Here is a 23432-nt window from a genome sequence, read left to right as displayed (position 1 = left end):
CTCATTTGTGAAAGTTCAGTTAAATGTCACTTCGAAATAAAGCTTGAAAAAGGAAAGAAATTAGATTATTTTTTTCACATTTTTCAGAGAATAACTGACAACGTACGTAATTTGGGTATATCGTGATATAAAATTATCCATATCGTGATATAGGATTTTTTCCATATCGCCCAGCACTACGAGGTGGGGAATACATTAGTAAAAAACAAATCCCTTTCCTGGACTAACGACGAAGTGGAACTTCTACTTTGTGTCACAATAAACTACAAGACCACAAAAGCGCAGGTCGGTGTTGACATGGAGTCAAAATGTGTCAACATTTTTGAGGCTCAGTAACCAGCAAGAGGCTAAACATCATTTCCACATGGAACGGGCCAAAATACAGCATATGATCTGACCTGTGTTTATTAGTGGAAACACAGGAAAGTAAGTGATAGAGGTAGTTTAATCAATAGTTACTGGAAATGTCATTACAGGATGCCAATGCAGCATGCTTAAGAAAGGCCACTTCTACACACACTGAAAAAATGATTACAGCCCCAACACCTTCACCAAACCACCACGGCTCATGCAACGTGTTAGAGAGAAAGTAAGCTCGCTTTCTTTCCCGCCAAACAACCCACACAGACACAGCAAGCCTAATGTGATAGAAACCACTCTTTCTTACAACCGCGTGACTCATCAAGAGGCAACAGAAAGGGAACCCGTGCCCTTTGAACCTTGGCCGCCATCTCCAAAAGGAAGGGCAACTGAAAGTGAGCAAACGTGAGTCATGGTGCAGCAATCTATGCAATGGGGTAGGGGGGAGGAAAAAGTCAAAATGGCCTTGCAGGCATTGATAACTTAAAGTGGATCTTGACAATTACCGTGGCAACCCAGGCTGGTAACATATTACATAACAGCCAGGTTTTTCAGCAGATTTTGGCACAGTCTGTCAAATTTCAATTGCTCCATCTGTGCCAGAGCAGCAATCTAAAGGAAAAAAATGCCTAACATTCCTTAAAGGATTGCACATCACCCACCACCTTTTATGCCAGAGATTCACACTAATATTATCTGCAAAGTTTTAAAAGCAGATCCCACACAATCTGTTAGAGCTTGGCACGTGTCAGGGATGAGTCTCAGCTACTACCACACCAAATTTTAGATTAGTATCTGTAAAATTCACTGAAATGTAGCCATTATGTGTTTACTAAGGTCGCTTAGCTGTGTTGTCCATCTTAAATGGGTTAACTTCAATAGTTAATCAGTTGTAGATGTCCATCTGATGATTGCTTCCTGGGAGTTTCATTAAAATCTGTCCAGCGGTTCATGAGATATTTTGCCAACAGACATCATGGTCTTTTCTGCCTCTGAAGGGGTGCGATAAAAAAACAAGCACCTCATTTCTGCATAAAAGCTACGTGATAACATAGTTCTGTAAATTAACCCTAAAACCTCAACACCGAGCCCCTCTGACAGCTTGGGGGAGTGCATTATAATTGTCCCCCCTTTACTCTGGTGGTCTGGTGAAAGGCTTCTTAAAATAGACATGTGCAGCTGTTCAGATCCTGCACTGACTGGCTGGGGGGCACCACTGACAGAGGACAGCAAAATGACCAACACACAGTCAGAGAGTGTGTGTGTGTGTGTGTGCGTGCAGCAGTTCCATGTGATCGCAGCCTAGACATGCTGCGACGCTTTCTGTATGAAAGTGCACATAAACAGATCCGTCTCTTCCTTCTTCTTGCTGATCACACCGAGCACACTCCATCTGAGGTGAAGGATCAACGTGACGCATCACCAGCAGCGCAACCTGACACACGCCTGAGCTTTAGCCCACGACACGGCTGCAAACTGGCTTAAATCAAATGTCAAGCGCCGTCATGAGCCGCCCTAAACCCATCACCTCCTCTTAAGTTTAAAACGGCGCGTGTGGCACCGTGCGCGCGGCCTGCAGGAAGACTCAACACAGGACTCTTCCTGGACCCCCCCCACCGGCCCCTAAACGCATCACTTTCTGAGGCCAGCCAGCTCAGCGCGACTTACGAGAAGCCCCTCTTTTGTTGCAAAAAATGGACAATACCTCTCCCGTCCCTGGTAAACACAACTTTATCAGGGAGCTGAGCAGAAGAAACAACAACAACATGCGCAACAGAACCACGGTCACCCCCCCCTCAGACTTACGGTGTTTGCGCTGAAAGCTGCGGCTCTGTGCGGCCAGTGGTGGTGGCAGGCCCGCGGTGATGACTGCACACATCCCCGGGGGTTGACTCATGCTACGCTGCTGACCTCACGCATTTGTATTCTGTTTTCTTCTTCTTCTTCTTTCCTCCTAGCAAAACGGGGTCGTCGCGTAAACACGCTCCCCCTCCAGGTGGTAAAAAAGGCGCGTTAATGTGCATTAGCAGGTTCGCGGTGCAGCCCCTGTTTGTTGCATATTATTGCACTATGATTGCACGAAAAAAACACCTCATGCTGACAATGCGGCCTGCTGCTGTACGTCGAGTCTCCGCTTCTCTGTCTTGTGATTCCCACCTCCTCCTCCTCCCCTCACAGCAGCCGCCGTCAGCTCTTTGACCCCGCCCACTTCCCCCATTGCCCATATAAGGAGCTTCCTCTGACACGCAAGGCGCTGTAATTTACGGAGCAAGATCCCTCTCATTCCATGCGGGAAATTCCAACACACACACGAGGAGGACGCACCCGGATACTCACATTCATTTTCCTTTCACTACTTTTTTTTTTACTTAAAAAAAGTTCCCGGGATGCTTGTGTGCTGTTCTGGTGCCCTTTTTTCAGCAAACACGAACTTACGGAAGCTGCAAAAAGTCCCCGAGGATGGAGGAAGAGGATGATATTACAGTTCATATTAGGGCAGCTCTTAATACTTTCTGAATGATTTCACTTTTTTTCCTCTGAATTCTCTAAAACACAAAAATACTTATTCATCAGGGAGAAAAACAAAGTGAAGTCTCAGAAAATGTTTGTCCTTTAAAAAACAATTTAATTTATATCCATGTTAATTTTGCACTAAGGCATAAATAAAAGACAGCAAAATTAGAGTTACAGCTGTTTCAGTCAAAACTTGTAAATGACTTTATACAGTCTTGTATGATATTCTAAGATCTTGTGAGGTGTGTTTGCACTTGGACTATGTGCTCAGGGTCACTCTCGGCTACTACCACACCTCATTTTAGCTCAATATCTGTAAAATTCACTGAGTTCTTGACACTTTTGTGTTCGCTACAGACTCCATCATACTCCATAAGAAGTCACAAAGTCGACTCTCACTGACATGGATGCGTGATGAAAGTTGTGTCATTTTGTTTTCGAAACAGCTTCTCAACACAAATCCCTGGACGTGACCGCGAACAGACTTCTTGACTTATGGAGTATGATGGAGCCTTTAGGCTGATTAACTGTGGTGGCCATGCTGATTCAGGTTGACTCCAAAATGTTAAAGAGTTTTAGAAGAACGGCCAAGAATTACTTTCCGAAAGTTTCACCAAAATCTTTCCACTGGTTCGCTTGTGTTTTGCTACTTTTAGCTAACCTTTTGTTGCTTTTAGCCTTTTAGCTAGCTTTTAGACAATCTTTGGCTACTTTTAGCTAGCCTTTTGCTAGTTTTACATTCTAGCTAGCCTTTTTTATATTTTAACTAGTCTAATGTTACTTTTAGCTTCTAGCTAGCCTTGTAACAAATTTAGCTAGCATTTTGTTACTTTTAGCTTCTGGCTAGTCTTTTGCTACTTTTAGCTGGTATTTTGGTACTTCTAGACTTTAGCTAATGTCCTTCTTTTAGCTAGTGATTTGCTCCTTTTAGCGTTTAGCTATTTTCTGTTGTTTTTAGCAAGCAAGCCTTTCAATATTGCCTTCTAGCTAGCATTTGCTACTTCAGCTTTAGCTACTGCTCTGCTTCTTTTGTCTTTAACAACTTTGTTTCAGCTTCTTCAGGCAATTCATTCAGCGCTCACACTGCAGCTTCACAGAAAATCCACTTTCTCTAGTTTTTAGAGATATTCAGTTCAGAATTCAGGCTATCTAAGCACCTTAATCTAAAATTGTTCTAACAACTAAAATCTGACAATTAGCCTCTTATCTGCACAGTATATGGTGTCAATATTAATAAAATAAGAAACAAAAACAGGCTAATAATAACAGACGCTTTGGGAGGCTTAGGCATTCTTCACAGATATATCGAAAGAGGAAATGCAGCTGTTTGTCATACGTAGAGAGGTTGCTTAATACTCTGACTGGTTTATGACTCCAAGGGACTGTGTCTGTCATCAAACTGTCTATTTGAGTAAAACTAGTGGTCTTTGTTATAATCAGTCGTTGATTATGCAGTTTCAATTTGGAAGCTAATCAATTATGTACTGAGATATTGAACACAAAGCCTAGGATTAAAGAGATGACCTTGCTCCTCATCAGGCAGAAAAACTTCACCTTTTAGGTAATCTTGCAAAACAATCTGTAATGGGTGGCTTGTTTACATGAATGCAAGAGCATCGCTGGATCAAATAGACTACTTTTTTGTTTTTGTTGTTGTTTTTTTATAAAAGAGGCCAAGCCACAGATGTAAAATTAAACAAGTAAACAAAATAGTTTAAATGAATCTCAGATTTTCTGAGCAGTTTGATTCTGAACATGTAGAAATTGGAGCCCTAGTAACGTGACCGGTCTCATATTGCGAGACAACGTGCTCAGGGTATATGTTGGGAATGACTCTCAGCTACTACCACAACAAATTTCACTTCAATATCTGTAAGCCTGACTGAGTTAGAGCCGTTCTTGTGCTAGCTAAGGCCAATTAGCTGTGGTGGCTATCTTGAATTGACTCCAAAAATGAATGAGTTGTAGATGTCCATCCAATGATTTCCTTCTGAGAGTTTCATTAAAAGTCATCCAGTGGTTCATGAGATATTTTGCCAACAGGCAAACACATGAACACAACCAAAAGCATTATCGCTCCACCTTCACCTTTTGCTGGTAGACAATAAATAGGAGCTGTCTCCCTCCGAGGACACTGTGGTGACACTTTATGGATGTGCCTGGAGTATTTTCAAAGCTGATAATAATTGAAAAAAATAAGCAGATTAACTGGTTTGTCAGTTACTGCATCCATTTATATACCTGTTTAAATCTTTTTTCCAGCATAAACAAAAAAAAGACTTTCCTATTACAGCTTTTTTTGCATTATTTTTGTCTTTTAGTCAGATTTAACAAGCAATAAGAAACCATACTGACAATATTATGCACTAAATGCTCTGTTTTTTGGTATTTTGGGGTCAAAAACCTCAAGAAATGAGCAACTGAAAACAAACATAATGTTAATAGCTGCAGTTTGCAGTACTCAAAGGTACTCATTGCAACATCATGAAAGTCTGTTAAAAAAATTCATAACGTAAGAAACAGAATGTGCATAATATATTTCTTATACTGATGTGTCGTCAAATTAAAAAAACTTGTGAAATTTGTGAACAGCTGCTAACTAGCATGTGTCTGTTTAGGTATTGGTACCTGAAATAACTATGCAATGTATAACATATAACAGACCACAGCCAGCCTAAAGTAGGTCAATCACGTGACTCAAACTTGGCTTTCAGCTAATTCATCCTTGTTTACATTAAGTGCAGACCCGCATTTCAGAATCCATTAGCAGTACGTCTGAAAAAAAAAACCCACTGGAGTAAACTCTTCCAAACTGCACCATTTGAGTTCAAGAAAACCCTTTTGTTGTGTTTTGTTTTTATAGTTTACAATAAGTGCTTTTAACCAAGAGCACAGCTAAAGAAAACAACGAATCTTAGAAGATTTTAGAGACAACACTGATGTCAGAATGTGACACAGCATGAATCAGTCCGGGACTCTGGGGAGTTTTGAGCTTGCCCGGCGGGATACTGGAGACGAACAGAGGGGATTTCAGGTCAGCCTGGTGGACCCTTCATAAACAAACACCTAGCAGCAGCAGCTCACACACTCTCATGCTCACTTACATTAAACTTTGGCCCTCCACGGCGGCACACACGCCTTCATGTCGCCGTCTTCCAGCTGAAGCTGCCGGTTTGCTCATGTAACGGCAGCGACCTGCAGCGCTGCTGAAACGGCTTTATTATCCTCAGATTCCTCCACAAGGCGTCACATCCCAGAGCCAGTCTGACTCCATTAGCTAGCGCTTAACGACGCGAGCTTAACCCCCCATGTGAAAGTGACGGATAGTGAGAACTCTAGTCAAATTCACAGCTTGGGGTGTTCGCTGCAGAGGTGACGAAAACAAATACTAAAATGTGTCGCTGAGGGCGCGTGCCGTTTCTGATTGTAACCGGGTTTCCTTAACGGCTCAACGGAGCGCCTAGGGGCTAATGTATCTTTGACTGACAAGATAATAAACCCGCCGCTGGAAATCGTGTCTAACACCAACTCAAAACGCTTGTCAGATATTAGTAATAAGTTAATAGAACATATGTTCGAACGATATATTATTAGTTTATAGTGGTCCTAAAAATAAAAGAATGCTCTAAAGAATATGCACTCTACAAAGTAGATGACCTAATTTCCTAAAGCAGTTATTAGCGAAGACGGAAGCGAGTAACGGAGAATTCTCTTGGCTTGTTCTGAGCAACACAAAGGGCGCGTTCGTTTTAAATCACCCGGGTGGGAGTGATGTGGAGGGCAGAGTGAAGCGTTTGCCGATGGGAGGTGTCACCTTAAATCAGGGACGACCTGTCATAACCCTGTATGGCAAGCCGTTTGTGTATTTATTCGATATACTTGACATCAAGCTTTTTTTTATTTTTGCACACTACCTCTCAACTACAATGCACTAGTTTCACATTTGGTCACACTATTTCAACAAGCACTCTTACTAGTAACACTTTGTTACCAACTAGTGGCACTTTTGCCCAACTAGTTGGAGCAGAAGTTATACTAGTCAGTAATTTTGCTGCTCCAGTAGCATAAAAGTCCCATTAGGTTGGCTTCTTAACACATAAGTGGACCACTTGATCAAACTAGTTAACTACTGTGTTGTACAACTAACACTTGTTGACTAGTCAGCACAAATAATGCCTACTAGTCGACCAGTTCAACCTAAAAAAATTGAGTAATCAACTAGTTTGTTCACTAGTTGACTAGTTGACACATTTTGTCCTTATTAGTTAACGAATGCACTTAAAAATATCAACTAGTGCAGGTCAAATGTTGATTGGTTACCCAGTATAGCCTAATTTAGTTGGGCTAGTTGACTAGTCTGACAGCTTAACTAGAAATAAAGGTCAACTAGCTGTACAACTTTAACTAGTAATGATCAAAATGCTCACTAGTTGACTAACTGCAGATTATTTGGCCTTACTAGTTATGTAGTGCCAGTTAGTGTGCCCAAAACTAGTTAACTAGTAAGGCCAAATTTAGTTGCACTAGTTGACTAGTATGCATAATTTGTGTTGACTGGTGAACATGTAAGTGTTCTTTATGCTTACTCTGTAACTTGTATTAGACAGTTGTCTAGTTTTGCCCAGTGTGTTAAAAAGCCAATTAGTTGTGACCTTTGGGCTAGTAGTACAACAAAATTGCCAACTAGATGAGCAAAAGTGTCAGTTCAGTACGCCTTTACCCCACCTGTAGCTGACATGCTGTGGCGGTGGCCGGTTAGTCACTTTTTTACCTCCACCCTAAAATTTGACCACTTTTTCTCCACCTCGGCCCCGGTCCTCTCTGTCCCACTCACTGAATTAACAGTAATAACAACATGCTGCCGCTCACATCGCTTCCTTTCATGAAATAATATAACATTGAGGAGCTGATAGCTGATCAATGTTATTTCATAGTTACCAAGGCAACCACGGAGAAAAGAGAAAAGAAGCTAAATTTCACAGAGGCAGAACTTGATATGCAGGTCTTCACTTCCTCTCAAATGAGGTGTTCTCCTGCAACGAACCAGAGCGCAGGCATGAACAATCGATCTGCACATAGATCCTGCTTCTTCCTGGTTATTGACCAATAGGAGAGGAGCTGGACCAAGAAGACAGCCCCCTCATTTGCATACTGAGGCAGAAATGCACACAGTGAATAAAGAGGAGGTGGAAATGTGTGTAAAAAAAAAGGCAAAAGCAAAATATAAACATTACTTGATGAAAAGCATATGTAAGGAAAAGGCAAAAGCAAAATATATATATTTCTGCTTTTTTTTTTTTTGATTATGTTGCTTTCGGCCCTCCATACCAACACACCTGATTTGAATGAATAGGTGATTAACAGGCCTCAGTAGAGCTTGAAGACCTGCTGAAGGGGTAAGTCATCCATTGAATCAGGTGTGTTGGAGCAGGGAAACAACTAAAGCATGCAGAGATATTCATAGTAATAAAATATATATTATTATATTCAAAGATATTCAGAGATACTCCGCCCGCCTGGCTAGCCGCTTCATCAGCCGGGCTCTAAATGAAGTGTAGTCATCCCCGGCAGCAGCGTCATCACCGTGTGCTAGCTGCCAGACTCGGGTAATGTAAACAATGGTTACAGCAAAGGTTTGTAAATAATTAGCAGGTCACTCGTGTTGCTAGTTAGTGTGAATCAAGCCTCCGCTCGTTAACGCGGTGATCCAACTCATACTCTGGTTATTTTGGTCTGGTTCTGAGCAGACACTAGGTCAGGGTTCAGACATGCAGGTGAAGAGGGTCGTTCTTAACTCCCGTCCAGGTAAGTGACCTCTCTCAGCACCAAACCTAGTCCTTGTATCATTTTCTGCTGACGTTGCTGTATGCTCACGTGCAGGTAAAAATGGGGAGCCGAGTTCTGAAAATTTCCGCCTGGAGGAGGTATCTTTAGCACCTGACCTTAATGACGGGGAAGTTCTGGTTCGGACGATTTACCTCTCCGTCGACCCCTACATGGTACTGAAGCTGTCCGCCAGTCCCCAGAAGACGAAGGCGGACGACAGCGTCTTCGCCCGTGTCTGTCTGTTAGCAAAATATCTCATGAACCACTTAGGGGATTTTAATGAAACTTGCATGAAGTGATTATTGGCTGTACATCTACAACTGATTAACTTTTAGAGTCAACCCAATTCAAGATGGCTGCTAAAACCAGCTGAGTTTAAAAAACACAAATATGACTCTAACTTGGTGAGTTTTACAGATATTGAGCTAAAGGTTGGTGTGGTAGAAGCTGAAACTGGTGCCCATAACATATTTTGAGGACTAACATTCCTGAAGATATTTCTTTAAATTTTTTTCCATTACCTATTTGGAGTCAACTCTGTCTGTCTGTTAGCAAAATCTAAAACAAACCACTGGACGGATTTTATTAAAACTTCCAGGAAACAACTATTAGATGTACATCTACAACTAATTACCTTTTGGAGCTAACCCAAATTAAGATGACTGACACAGCTATCTTAATTTAGAAAACACAAAAATGGCTGTAATTCAGTCAGTTTTAGAGATATTAGGCTAAATATTGGTGTGGCTGTAACTGAGAGTCATTCACAACACGTATGTCAAAAGCTGCACAAAACCTTTGCTTAAAACGGTTGCATTAACTGTTGAAGTCAGTTTGTCTGTTAGCAAAATATCTCATGAACAATATACTATATAATAGATTTGATCAAAAGTCATTATTGGATATGTGTTTGCTGATTAACTAACCTAACTAACTAACCCAATTCAAGATGTCCACCACAGCCAGCTCCACTTAGAAACCACAAAAAAAGGCTGTAACTCTGCCAAATTTAAATATATTGAGTTAAAATTTCATGTGGTAGTAGCTGAGAGTCCTTTAAAACACATGCACTAAGCAGGCCATCTGGCATAAGCTTATTTTAAACGTTTGACCGAAACAGCTCCAGCTCCATCAGTCCATCTGATCCTGTTTTGTTTTAGCGATGCAGACTGAATGAAGACACCGGCTCTGATTACCTGACTCCATGGCAGCTGTCCGAATGCGTGGATGGCGGCGGTGTTGGTGTGGTCGAAAGCAGCCGCTGCAGCACCTACGCTCGGGGAGATGTGGTGACATCCTTCAGCTGGCCCTGGCAAACCCATGCTGTCATGAAAGGAGGTGTCCTACAGAAGGTGTGTGTGGCAGGGTTCATCATGATAGTTGGATGTTTGGTCTCACATTTTTGTTTGATGCCAATAAATTATTGAAATAAGGATTAACATGTTGTTTTTGCTTAATTACTTTTAAAGAAAGAAACAGTGGGACATAAACACGCTTAAGAGCGAGGTGGGTCGAGGTTCTGAGGGTCATTATAATTAAGCTGTCTCACATAAATTGGTAAATAAAACATTACATAATTGATTAAATTAGCTTATTTTTATTGTCTCTGAATCTTTGGGGTTGACTTAAAATAAGGAATGCACACAAAATATCTTTAAAACCAGGAGGTTTTTCTTCTTCACAATGCTTTCTAATGTGTTGGTGTGTTATATATGAGCACCACTTATCTTTTGTCTGTTGTCTGTTGTAGGTTGACCCCCAGTTGGTTGATGGACACCTGTCGTACCTTCTGGGTGCTGTTGGCATGCCAGGTCTCACTGCACTTCTAGGAGTCAGAGAAAAGGGTCATGTGACCAAAGGGGCCAATCAGACGATGGTAGTAAGTGGCGCAGCTGGTGCATGCGGCTCCCTCGCCGGACAGGTAAATACAGGAAGTGCTCGGATTGGGTCCACCAAGACCTCGTCAAAACAAAGACCTAGACAAAACGCAGATAAGGGGACAATAGCTGATGGCTTGTGTGTTTCAGAAATCTCACTCAGGGCAGCAGATTGAATCTAGTTAGCCAGTTTATAGCATAAACAAAACTGGAGAAATCACATTTTCTGTGAAAATGCAGTGAATTCTGAGTGCTGAAGGATTACTGAAATTTACTGAAGAACCTGAAACTAAGTTTGTTAAATAGAAAGGAAGCATAAAACTGTCTAAAAAGGTAAAAAGAGCAAAACACTAGGTAAAAGTCAGAAGTAGCAAAAGGCTAGCTGAAAGTAGCAGAACGATAGCTAAAAGCATCACACGAAAAAAACACAGAGCCTGCCAAGTATGCTGGAGCAGATTTAAAGGAGAACCATGTTTTTAAAGGAACTCAATGTATTTTGACTGAAAAAATATTAAATGTTTAAAAGTTACAAGAGCTATAAGTGATAGCACCCATCTACTGATTGTTTTAAAACATGAACGACTAAAACAGAACGAAGTATACAGATGTAATTGGTTTTAAATTTAAAAAAAAAACAAAACATAAAATAAAAAAGCAGGAAAACAATTAGGTGAGCTTGGTGAAGGAATAAAAATATTCCTTTTACTGTTTCCAGATCGGCAGGCTGGACGGATGTGTGAGGGTGGTCGGTATCTGCGGTTCTGACGAGAAGTGCAAAGTTTTAGTTGAAGATTTGGGCTTCTCTGTGGCCGTTAACTACCGCAAAGAGGACGTCTCTGCACGGCTTCGGGAGAGCTGTCCTGATGGGATCGATGTCTACTTTGACAACGTGGGAGGTGCTATCAGTGATACTGTTTTAGCACAGGTACTGCATCACATCACTCGTGGATTTATTAGTATTTTTTTTTAAATTCCGGTTTATTGAACACATCAGCTTCCTTATCCTCTAGATAAACAAAGGTGGCCATGTGGTCCTCTGTGGGCAGATCTCGCAGTACAACAAGGATGTGCCATACCCTCCCCCTCTGAGTGATAAAACACAAGAAATCCTGCAAAGCCAGAACATCACCAGGGAGAGGTTTCTGGTCCTCAACTACATGAATAAAGCAGAAGCTTCTCTCTTTGAGCTCAGCCAGTTGGTCAAATCATCCCAAATGAAGGTATGAAGGAAAAACAGAAGATGGCTTGACCCTTGGTGAACTCACGCTTGTTTCTTCTTTGGTTTTCTCTTCATAATGCTCGAACTTCGCTTTGCCGCTGCAGGTGCTGGAAACTGTGCTGAATGGCATTGAAAATATGGGAAGTATGTGAGCATTTACTTAAAATTCTTTATCATTGTTTTACCTTTTTGCCAATAATTCAGTCTTTTTTTTTTTCTTATTGTTGTCTTGCAGTTGCATTTTGCTCTATGATGAAAGGTGGAAACATTGGCAAGCAAGTGGTGAAAATATCAGAGTGAAGACAATCAGTCGTTTTCAGCAGGGACCTTGGCAAAATCAACGCACAAGTGCCTTTTATTGCTGCTATTTACACCAACCTAATGAACTGTTGTGGAGGGGAAAACGTGCTGAATAACTGATGAGAAGAAATTAACTAGAAATAAAAAAATTAAAAAAAATCAAACAGGTTTTTGAAATAGTCTTCTTTAGAAAAATTTAATTAAATGTGAAGCCTAAAAATCAGTGTGAGGATGTAAGAACTCAATAAGGTTTAAATATATATAAATGTGTAGTTCTTCATTACAGCCATTTTGGTCATTTATTGTGAATGACTCTCAGCTACAACCACACCAAATGTAAGCTCAAAATCCAACAGCCATTTTGAATGCGTCTGACTCTAAAAGTTCATCACTCATAGATGTGATTACTTCCTGAGAATTTCATTAAAATCCATTCACTGGTTCATGAGATATTTTGCTAACAATACAGACAACCTAACAGACAGGCAAAAGCATTATCGCCTTTGTTGGCGGGCAATAAATACACAGCATTTTTTTTTCAGTTTCAGTTTAAAATGAGCTATAATCAGAAAATTTTCAATATTTTCAGACTGATCACATTCAGCTGCATGCGGTACCGGCACGTTGGGTTGGGCAGTAGTCCTGTAGTGGCAGCCATTTTTGGTTTGACGCAAGTCAACAGGGCAGGGTTCCCATGCAGCCTTGAAAAGGATGGAATTTATATTTGGTATTTTTCCAAATCTGGATTCATACGGAGGAGAGTAATTTCCAGAGAAATCAGACACGTGCGCGTTCGTGCAGCACCACAGGTGCCTTGGGTGGCTCTATGTAGTTACAGTTCAGTCCACAGCACCTCTGCGTGTCTGAGGAAAAGACTCTGGACCTCCATCTAATTCCACACGCAGCATCTTGGATGGCAGCAATGAGCACATTTATTGTTGGTGTGAGATGTTGCATGTAATGTTTGTAACTGCAGTCACAGGTTAGCCTAGCCCTAAAGCCTACGGTGCGTATTGTGTGAACGCTGACTAAAACAGTTTAGCTTCTTCCATATGTTTTTTGCAAGCTAACTTCTGCATGCTTTGTGCTATTTTCACCATTCATATATCCAAATGTTAGGCTGAGTTCGGAACCGTGTGCTACGACTTTTAGCATTTGTAACTTTTAAATGAACTTTTGGTTACGGTTTTGCTACATTTAGCTTTTAACAACTGTTTTGCTAATTGTAGCTTGTAGGTACTGTTTTGCTGATTTTTTTAAAAAAAATTTATTAGCTTCCGTTGTACTTGTTATCAACAGATTTCAGCAGTCATTCAGCACTCAGCATTAACACGGCATTTTCTCTAGTTGTTTTACTCTAAAATGGTAGAGTTTGACAAAACGAGCATCAACTTGTACTGAAAACAGACTTAAGCCGAGCTGTGATTAGTAACCTATAGTACATTCATTATAAAAACAATAGATTAATACTTCTAGTTCAGAACTTTTATAGTGTTCGGAGAAAGCAGGCATGATTATGTATTTAGACATCAAAAACTTACCTGAAAATTAACTGAAGTCTCTACATCTGAGTCTGTAAAAGTACAGGATTTTGAAATAGAAAATGTGTAGGAACATTGAAGGTGGCACCAAAACAAGGCTGCTGAAACGTTTGGTGTAAATAAATATAACAGCATGAGTTAATTCAGAACTGGGGGGTCGTTTGTCGCAGGAGAACAAGCCTAGAATGGTGACGGAAGCATCAAAGATGGTTCAATGTTATTACTAAGAAGTTGTTTTTCATTGCATGAGAAAATAAATGTGGCTTGAGTTTGCAGAAAGTGCCTATATTGTCGTTAAATTGTAACATCAGACCAACAAAATTAATACCATGTACTGTAATGAACTTTTTTTTTATTCCACAGCACTATAAACCATTAATAAAATACAGTTGTAGTTGGTTCTAATTTCAGTTGTCACAAGAAAAAAATAATGTGGCGGGTGTAAAATTATCATCCACTCATTCTTAAGCTGCAGGGGATGTAGGAGAAGTCACACAAACACCAGCTCATCACTCGGAGTTGATTTAGTGGAGTCGATGCCAGTGTTTCTGTTGAACAGTCGAGTCAGTGTACAGTGCAAACTGATCACATCCAGCTTCACAGATAACCATATTCTATTAGTGGTTTTAACCTGTCTTGACAAGGCAAGAGTTTGTTTAGAGTTAGTTGTGGAGAAAAAAAAAACATGCATTATTTTTAGGTGACTTTGTGTAAAATGATGTCATTGCTCATTACCATCCAAATTCATCCAATACTGCCACCTAGTGGACAGATATCGTCATTTGTGAGAGGTAAAGTGGATTGTTGAATATCTTTTCAATAACAGGAGTTTCTGATTTACAAATATCACTGTTTCTGCTGAAGTATTACACAATAAAGATGATTGGATTTTCTTAGAGTTAGAGAAATTCTGCCGTTACAGTCTTGTAGCTTTTCAATAAACTGTGTTTTAGCACATAAATGAGGAGTTACTATGCAGTCATGATGGGTGGAGATATAAAAAAATAAAACAAAAATGCCAAGATTCAACTACATTTTAAAGGAATGGTTCAGATCCTTTGAAGTGGGGTTCTGTGGGAAGGTTATGAACAATTAATGTCTTACCTGTTGTAGATGAGTCTTTGAACAACCTGAAAAAGTTTATTAATGACATGACCAGCAAGCTAACAGCTGCTGCAAGAGGGGCCAACCAAAGTGGGTTGTTTCTGTGTTAAAACGTGATTCATGTGGACACTTTTTTAAATTATTTATAAAACTTTGTATCTGTCAGTTTTTTATTGCACAATTAATCCTGCAGGAAGTGCTACAGGCTGCATCAAAAGTGCTGCAGCTAGGCTGCTACCATTTCTTGTTTTTTTGCACATAATCATAAAATTCACTGTAAATAGGGATTACTTATGATGAATTAAAGTTTACAGACCCTGAATCCTGCAGATGCACAAATGTATTCTGACAAAAGAGCTGAGCTCACCTGTGACGATAGTTTCCACTTTATAATCCTTTCAAAATAAACTACAATGGCAGAAACAGACACTGTAACACTCCTGAGTTGGTTTAGTTTTCCTCTGGAGGCAGGGGGACATGATGAAAATGTTAAAACCCCTGCCTAATAAATAACTGCAGTGCAAAATTGACAGCAGTGTAAAAGTTTATAAAATAGGTTCTTTTTATGAATCACCATGTTTTTGAGACTGAAGTAGTTTTAAAACAGCGAACCACTTTGGTCTTGGTCTCACTCTGGCTAGCTGTTAGCTCATCAGTCTAGTTAGCATTAAATTTAATTTCCCCAAACTGAGTTTGTTCAAAGAGCTATCTCCAACAGGTGAGATATTGACTGTTCATGATTGTACCACACAACCTCATTTTAAAAGAGCTAAACCATCACTTTCATATTTTCTAATGAAAATACTTGATGCATGTGATTCCAGTCGTATTTGGATACCATCTAAAAGATCAGCTCTTGTGGAATCAAAGCAATAGCAACGACTGACTACAAGGGTTGGAATTACAGTGCAACAAACAGACTTCAGTGGTTTCACACCCTCACACAAAGGGATTAAAAATCAAAACAACACGGACAAAACGTGTTTTCACACACAGATCTGCTAAAAATAAATTCCAACACTGCGAGCGCTTTTCTATATTCCAAACTAAACTCCACATGGAGCTGAAATAGACCTTCAAGTGCAGATTTGTTCCAAACGGAAAAATAAATATTACACAATACAATCAGCATGGATAAATAAAACAGCATAGTATAGTTCATCTCATTTCATCACATGTAAAACACATTCATTTAGTTTAGGGTTTTTTTTTGTTTGTTTGTTTGTTTTAGCCTTCACACGTCTGGATTGCCTAACACAGTTTCAGTTCACTAAACTACGATGGAGTAGAAAATGTTCTGAACACTACTGGAACCAGCTTGTTGTTTGAGTGTTCACATTCCTGAGAAACAAACAACAGCTTTCTGTAGTCACACGCGACAGCACGAGGAGAATGAAGCAACTTTCTGTGTTTTGGTGAGAACTGGCCGTTACGGTTTTTTGATGTAGATACTCAGATGTGAGGACTGACTTGGTAGTGGCAGCTGTTTGTAGTGGATCTGATTTAAAGACAGTTTCAATCACAAACTACTAGTTCACAGATCAACTACAGGACTTAATTGACTTCTTTTGTCAGGGTCACATTTCTCATCTGCACCAAAATAACTACAACTGTCATAATCTAAGAAAATCTGTAAGCCGTGTTCAGGTAGAAAAAAAAAAAAGCTTACAGTAGAGTGTTTAAAATGTGGCGAACACCTTATATGACTTTTGCTGGAAGGTAAACACAAGGATCAGTTTGGCACATCCAGCCTTCATCTGTAAACAAAAAAAAAAAACAAGATTCAGATGGAAAAATAAAAAGTAAAATCTTTCCTTTTCATCCTTTGGCAGTGGTGAGGTGGCATTTGGCCAAGGCAACATATCCAAAAAGTGCTAAATCTCAAGTAAATGAGTCTGCTTGAACCGCAGCAGAAAGCAGCTCTGATGCTGTCAACTGCAGAAGAAGATCATAGATCTGTTTCACCCCTTTATGCATCCAAGGTGTTTTTGCCCTTCACACTGTACACATTGCTATGAATATGGTCAGTAATGTGCTCATTAGCGTTTTACAATAACATGCATATTAAGTAAACAATACTATCTGGAAACAGGAGCGTGGTAATTGTGAAGTGGCTCAGGATAAAGAAAAAAAAGGAAAAGGAGGACAGCTGTTGTGTGTGTGGGGAGGGGGTAGTAAATCCGGCTTTCAGGGTGAAAATATATCCAAGAGTCAGGCTCGAGGGGAACTGTGGTGCAACAGTGCAATTACTGTCAAGAGGAAACGAGTCTCTTGCCGTGGTCAGGAGGAAAAGGAAATAGGCCTGTCCAGGCGAGGCGGATCAAAACCAGACTGAGCCCGAACGCCCACGTGCGGACAGGAGACAGGAAAAAGGCCATGAGGCCATAGGTCTCCAGGAGGAAGTAACAAGAGTGGGCCTGCCAGGTGAGGATCAGCAGCATGAGGAAGTGAACCACCACGGGCCACCAGTGGCAGCTCGGCCGCACAAAGTGGGACCGGAAGCTCCTGTTGTTGTGACGCTGGAGCAGGCTCCAGCAGAGGTAAGAGGTGAGGGGTATGTTGAAGAAGAGCAACTGCAGAAGGAAAAAGAGCCGCTTGTTAGTTCTCAAACAAAATCAAACCACAATAGTTTATTATACTTTCTTCTTTCTTCTTTAAATCATCAAATTCCTTTATGTGTGATGAATAAAAGGAAGAGAATGAATTTCCCCATTGAGTCGATGGCTGCCATCTAAGGGAGCAGCTGGGAGGTTAAGAGTTTTGTTCATTAGCCCCACTGTAGGCCTGAAAAAATGTACATTATCTGTGCCTCATCTTCCCCACCCAAACTGTCCATCTGGGGATTCAAACCTGCGATGTCCCAATGACAGGCTCACTCCTTCTAACTCTGTGCCACCACTCCCCAAACTCATTTCAACAGATGTGTAATTACACAGACAAGGAGCAACCTGCACCTGATGATGCATCTTCATCAACTTTTAGGCAAAAACAAAATGGACAAGATTTTGCTGGTTTTGCCTGAAAAAAATGTACATTATCTGACTGTCTCTATAACATGGACATAAAATATATTGACTCGTATCTGTTACACTTTTGTTACATGTATTTCCACAACATTGGCTGCAGCTCTTCCTACATCACAGCCCTCAGTATACTGGAATTAGGAATTATCACCTCCACAATATTTCTGTACAGAACAACTGTTTTTAGAGCTGTAGTGTGTGTGGAAACAATTAAAGGTGTAACACTCCTTGAAGGAATGCATATCAGACGCCTGCTTTTCGTGCCAGAGATTTAAACTAAGATCATATTAAAATAAAAAGGGACAGGGTTATAGCAGCTTTGGTCAAACTCAGTAAATGACTTTATGTGGGTTCTCATGTGATATTCTGAGATCTCACAAGTAGCATTAGGGCTCAGCCTCAGCTAATGTTGATTAACTGTTGCAGCCATCTTGAATCAACTCCAAACGTTAATCAGTTGTAGATGGACATCCAATAATTGCTTCTTGAAAGTTTCGTTAAAATTCATTTAGTGGTTCATGAGATATTTTGCTAACAGACAAACAACCATACAGATAAGGGCAAAAACATTATTGTCACTTTTTTTAAAATCGTCCACCGCTGAAGGACAAGCTGCAGAACACAGCGTTTAGAAAGTGGTTTCCTTTATGCTGTGGTTTAAAACACACTTTTAACATGTTTCCTATTTAGACTGAAACATTTTAAATGTAGTTTCAGTCTCATCCATTTTTCTAATAATTTTTCAAGCACCACAGCTCAGACAGAGGAAGAGATAAGCCACTTTTTTATCAGTAGTAGCATACAATTTCTACACTAGTTTTACTGCAGCATGTGAAGTTTCTGGGGCTCTATGTGGGGAATGAGTTGACGTTTGGAACACAGCCTGAGAGCAGATAGGGGATGAAGATGTCAGTCACTAGACTCAAATCTTACTTGAATGATTCCAACGACGTAAGTGAGACTGCCCTCCAGGAAATGTCCATCGATGAACACTCCAAAGGAGAAGCATGCACCACTGTGGCCATCTATCAGCTCTCCTATGAACCACGGGCCTGAAGGAACAGGTTATAGGACAATGTGGCGGAACAAAGGAGAAGCTTTGAAGGTGAACTGAAATCAAATCTCAAAATACTGACATTTTAGGAATGTTATTTAGTCAAACACATCCACACAACATTTCAGGAACCCATTTTTCTGACCTAAAACTTAAATAACTTGTTTTTAGCGTTTTAGTCAATAAGTTCTGAGGTGGGTGATTTGTGGGGCGGAGTTGATGTCCCTAAAGGAGAGCTGGAGAACGAAGAACACTGCTACTATCCGGTTGTTTATTAGTAGAAATGGAAGAAGAAGCCTTTTTTGAATTCGAAGAAATGGCAGAAGACTTCACAGGAGTAATAGATATACAACTATACCAGAATGAATCTGAACCGATGGCTAGATCTCCGGAATCAGATGAAAACTCTTCAGATTCAGATTCTGGGGATCACTAGGACCATCATGGCTGACAAAACAACGCACATAACGACCGAGTTGGGAACGTGGAACGGTGAGAACCGATTACCCCCAGATCGTTGTCATGACATCAGTACACGTCATTGCAAATCAACATAATGATAGCAGGAGAGAGCTAACGTTGCTAGCTCGAAGCTAACCCGATGCTAACTCATAAATAATATGAGCGTGCTTCAGAGTAGCGTGTATAAACTCTCCCACCAGAGTAAACTAATCAACAGCAGTTTCAGAATATGAAATTTGTTTAATCACACATGAATTGTTTATATTTTTGAATAACAAACTGCTCTGAATCACAAACTGATCTCAGGCTGTCGGCCTGTAAGCAGCTCAGACCTTTTAATGACAGCGCGCGTTCACGTCACGTTTGAAATAAAACCTGCCGTTTCTCCTCTACTTCTTTGTGTAGATGTCCTACTCTCCATTTGACTTTCTTTTAAAATTAAAAATTTTTAGGACTACTGCTGGTAAAAGGTCCCGGTTTTTTGCCGTGAAGCCAGTCCACCGCAGTAACGTGGGTCGACGTGGTGCTTCTCTTTGAAGTGGTCCAAACCAGAGTTCTGATAGTAATTCACACATCTGAGCTCATGGATCCAAAACTGAAGAAGGTTTTTATCTTTCGGGAAGCCAAAACATGAAACTCCAGTGGTATTTTCTGGCCGGTTCGAACAATTAATTTCAATGAATTAAACTATATTGTACCGATATTCATCCACTCATTGATGAATGGCTGAATGCTGTGAACCTCAGCAGCTCTGTGGACGTCACACATCAGAGGGGTCACAGAAAAAGTGGAAAACACCCGAGTGGTTTCTTCAGTGTTCAGTATAAAAAAAATAAAAATAAAAAAAAGGATAATTAAGTATAATTTTATTTTCTTTTGAAAATTTTACAATAAGCATATTTTATGATTTTCCTTCAACTGATGTTGGCTTAAAAACACTTTTCAGTTCAGCTGCAAACTACCCTGATCTGTGTTATATAAAGTTTGAAATCATGATCTTCTTCATACACTTTCTGTGTTTTTTTTTTGGTACAAAACTGTGAGGAACCAAAGGCGAATTAAATGAAAGTACAGCATTAAACTCACCGAAGGCCGTGCACAGGTTGAACAGCAGCAGAGTGTAGTAAAAGATGTTTGTTTTACTGATTAAATGAAGCGAGAAACACACTGAAGAGGTAAGTCCTGTAAAACAGAGAGAAACCCAAAACGAAACATTCATCCTGCCATTCTTAGTTGTGGTCAGAAATTCCCATCCACTCATCATTACTATAGATGTCATGTTAAAATGGAGCTTTTAATGATATATTTAAACTATTCTTTGTTAAATGTGGAATGATTATACACCATACAACGTTAGTAACTTATAAAAGCAAATTTTAATTTATTGTGGATTTTCTCTGATTCACATTAGGTCAAAAATATATTCAACTAAATCCATACAGCTCTACTAACATTTGGTTAAACGTACAACTAAAAGTTGCATCTTAACCACAGGCATTTTGTATCAATCAAAAAGCTTCTGGTGTAATTTTGGTTAAATATTTGACCACTTTTCTTGGCAAAATTAGTAGAGTTCAGTTAAATTACTTGGCTTTCTAGCACAGACAATACTTTAGTGTAATATTTTTCCCCATAGTTGTAAATGTCGATATAAGTGCTGTCAAACAAAGCCTTTTAATGCCAGCAAAGAGAAACTACCAGCTGCAGTCATGTGTGGATATATTTGGATGAAAGAAAATCCGCAATAAATGACCAACTTGTTTTTAAAAGTCATTGATGAGCTGATGTAAGCATCTGCCCACAACAGAACACATGCCACAGCTTCAGGTTTACGGAGAGCCTGTTTTCGTCTACAGTTCCTTGTAATAAAAATGAAGTAATCAGAGACCGCTCACCTCTGCTGCCACTGGGGAGTTGACAGAACCTGAAGGCGAGAAGCACACCGACATTCAGCAGCACTGTGAATATAAAGAGGACTCGACCCAGGATGTAGTGGTCTGTGAGGAGGATGAAGGATTGCACAAAACCAAAGCTGGGAGTCAAACCGTCCTCCAGAGTGAAGTGCTGCTCTTGCACCGCCGAGCGGCCTGAAGAGTCCTGACCCAAAAGTTACGTGAGAGAAAAGAAATGAAAGCATATCAGTGTATGTACAACAGTAGAACAGATACCTGATGACAGGTAAGCGCAGCACCGACCTCCACTTTAACTCGGATTATGTGCAGCCCAGTGAGGTAAAGAGACGGATCCCACAGCAGAACATAAAGAGGGCCTCCAGCAGAGTGGCCTTTCCCCACAGCTTCCCCATCAATGCTAACGTGCACTGCAGTGATCGGAGCCTCTGAGAAGGCCAAGATCCTTCAGAGGGTAAAATGTCAAAAATTTAAAAAAGTCTCAGACAAACCTGCAGCTATAGTTGCATCACAAAGCACATCAAACTCAATGATGTTAAACCAGCATTCAGAACAAAAAACACAATACCTAATGTGTGTTGATTTCTGTATCCGTCCCAGGGGCTCCACCCCTGGGTGGAGGTACTGGGCATCCTTTGGATTCGTGATAAGCACTGCAGGCCACTGCTCAAACTGCAGGTCAGAGAAACTCAGCAGGTCGTGGTCAAAGGCCAGGATTCTGAACCTGCAGAAAGACGTATGAAGAATTCACTCAACAAAAACCGTATCAACAGACAGGAGGTGAAAAAAATACTAACAGTTGATCCCACACACCTCCGATTGTCCATCCAGTCACCCAGCTCCAACTCCAGGGTGCCTCGTGGATGTCGACTGTGGAGGACAGGCATCAGGCCGCCGAGTGTGTGCAGGTGGCCACACAGATACGCAACTGCAGATCTTCAAACCAATTTAAAAATCCAAGTTTTATTGTTAAAACAAGAAATAAGACAAAAAAAAAGCAAATCTGACTGTGCTTGACTATTCACCCCCCTTGAAGTCAATACTTTGTAGAGATACATATAGCAGCAGTTACAGAAGCAAGTCTCCTCAGGTCTGTCTCCATGATCTCGCTCCATCTAACCTCGGAAAGTTTTGTCCATTCATCATGACCAAACTGCTGCAGTTCCTTCAGGTTGGTGCTGCTTGTGTCCAACAATCTTTATATCAAACCAAAGATTCTCAGTTGGACTGAGGTCTGGGCTTTGACTGGGCCTATCCAGAACATTTGCCTGGTCTTGTTTAGCTGCAGTGCCGTTTCATATCAAAAGCATAAAAATGGAGGAGGAAACATTTCATGTTGAGAAAAAGCCAGACATATATGACCCAAAATGTGGTAATTTTAAAAACAATAGCTATTCTGGTGGTAAAGAAAATTGCATATATTATATTACAGCTTGATGCATCTTACTGTTTTAAGCACATCAACTGATGTGCTTCTAGTGACCTCCCATGCTGCGTCGTTCCTTGTATGTTTTAGGCTTTAAAGCCAAGGAGTGTTGCTTCAGCTGTGTTCAGGGTCATTGCCCTGCTGGAGGATGAACCTCATTCCCAGTCTCAAATCTCTGGAAGATTTCAATAAGTTTTCTCTCAATTTCTCTGTAGTTTTGCTGCATCCACTTTTTCTTTAAATCTGACCAGTTTCCCAGTCCCCATCATGATGCTGCCACCACCATGCTGTACTGAGGGAATTATGTGCTCAGCATGATGAGAGATGGTAAGTTGTAACCAGACATGGTGTTGTCCCTGATTACCAAAAAGCTTAGTTTTAGTCTGATCTAAGTACCTTACACATTTTTTTAAAATTGATTTTTCTTTAAGCATCTCTGAGCAGCTTTTACTGATCCTGTGGACAGATCCTCATCTCTGCAGAAGAGCTGCCCAGCATCATCAGGGTCATCTTCGGCCTCCTGGATGTTTCTCTGACTAATGCCCTCCTTATCCGCTCTGCGTGTTTTGGTGGACAACCCTCTCTTCGCAGGTTTGCTGTGGTGGGATCATTTTTCCATTTCATAATAATAGATTTAAAGGTACTCTGTGGGATGTTCGGGGTTTGGCGTGTTTATTTATGCTCTTATTTAACTAATTATGTGGCTTCTGAAGTATTTTGTATAGGTCTATTACTCACAATCAAATTGAAAAGCCAATAAATTGAGGGCTAAAAGGGGAGAAAACATTAAGAATGCCATTGGGGGGGGGGGGGGGG

General features: G+C 40.5%; 3 protein-coding genes across 8 annotated transcripts in view; 1 reads left to right on the top strand and 2 right to left on the bottom strand.

Moving 5' to 3' along the window:
- The window catches only part of mideasb (mitotic deacetylase associated SANT domain protein b), a 32065-nt gene extending 26068 nt beyond the window's left edge, over positions 1 to 5997 (bottom strand). The window contains exon 1 of one of the 2 annotated variants that reach the window (XM_017421574.3): positions 5979 to 5997. The gene's annotated coding sequence lies outside the window, so the exon portion shown is untranslated. Of the gene's footprint in view, positions 1 to 2166; positions 2510 to 5978 lie in introns of those variants that run through there. The other variant, XM_017421572.2, reaches the window with a different exon arrangement.
- Positions 5998 to 8255: 2258 nt separating this feature from the next.
- On the top strand, positions 8256 to 12260 carry ptgr2 (prostaglandin reductase 2). 4 transcript variants are annotated; one of them, XM_037977851.1, is made up of 10 exons: positions 8256 to 8270; positions 8368 to 8480; positions 8622 to 8679; positions 8755 to 8873; positions 9861 to 10052; positions 10451 to 10621; positions 11293 to 11502; positions 11588 to 11797; positions 11901 to 11940; positions 12032 to 12260. In XM_037977851.1, the coding sequence occupies exons 3-10, from the start codon at positions 8643 to 8645 to the stop codon at positions 12094 to 12096; spliced, it is 1044 nt and encodes a 347-aa protein (XP_037833779.1). In that variant the 5' UTR covers positions 8256 to 8270; positions 8368 to 8480; positions 8622 to 8642; the 3' UTR covers positions 12097 to 12260. The 4 variants fall into 4 exon arrangements, with proteins under 4 accessions (XP_037833779.1, XP_017276980.1, XP_024862819.1 ...); XM_017421491.3 differs by lacking the exon at positions 8256 to 8270 and having other exon boundaries at positions 8303 to 8507; positions 11624 to 11797; XM_025007051.2 differs by lacking the exon at positions 8256 to 8270 and having other exon boundaries at positions 8306 to 8480.
- Positions 12261 to 13969: 1709 nt separating this feature from the next.
- The window catches only part of tmem62 (transmembrane protein 62), a 16848-nt gene continuing 7385 nt past the window's right edge, over positions 13970 to 23432 (bottom strand). The window contains exons 8-14 of one of the 2 annotated variants that reach the window (XM_017421601.3): positions 22004 to 22126; positions 21759 to 21914; positions 21476 to 21635; positions 21176 to 21377; positions 20367 to 20462; positions 18698 to 18816; positions 13970 to 17314 (exon numbers count right to left, since the gene is read on the bottom strand). In XM_017421601.3, coding sequence (XP_017277090.1) covers positions 16994 to 17314; positions 18698 to 18816; positions 20367 to 20462; positions 21176 to 21377; positions 21476 to 21635; positions 21759 to 21914; positions 22004 to 22126 — 1177 coding nt within the window. In that variant the 3' untranslated portion in view covers positions 13970 to 16993. The remainder of the gene's footprint in view (positions 17315 to 18697; positions 18817 to 20366; positions 20463 to 21175; positions 21378 to 21475; positions 21636 to 21758; positions 21915 to 22003; positions 22127 to 23432) is intronic. The other variant, XM_037977849.1, reaches the window with a different exon arrangement.

This window comes from Kryptolebias marmoratus, linkage group LG10 (genome assembly GCF_001649575.2).
Source record: "Kryptolebias marmoratus isolate JLee-2015 linkage group LG10, ASM164957v2, whole genome shotgun sequence".
Taxonomy (NCBI): Eukaryota; Metazoa; Chordata; class Actinopteri; order Cyprinodontiformes; family Rivulidae; genus Kryptolebias; species Kryptolebias marmoratus.
This window is presented reverse-complemented; position numbering and strand designations above follow the sequence as displayed.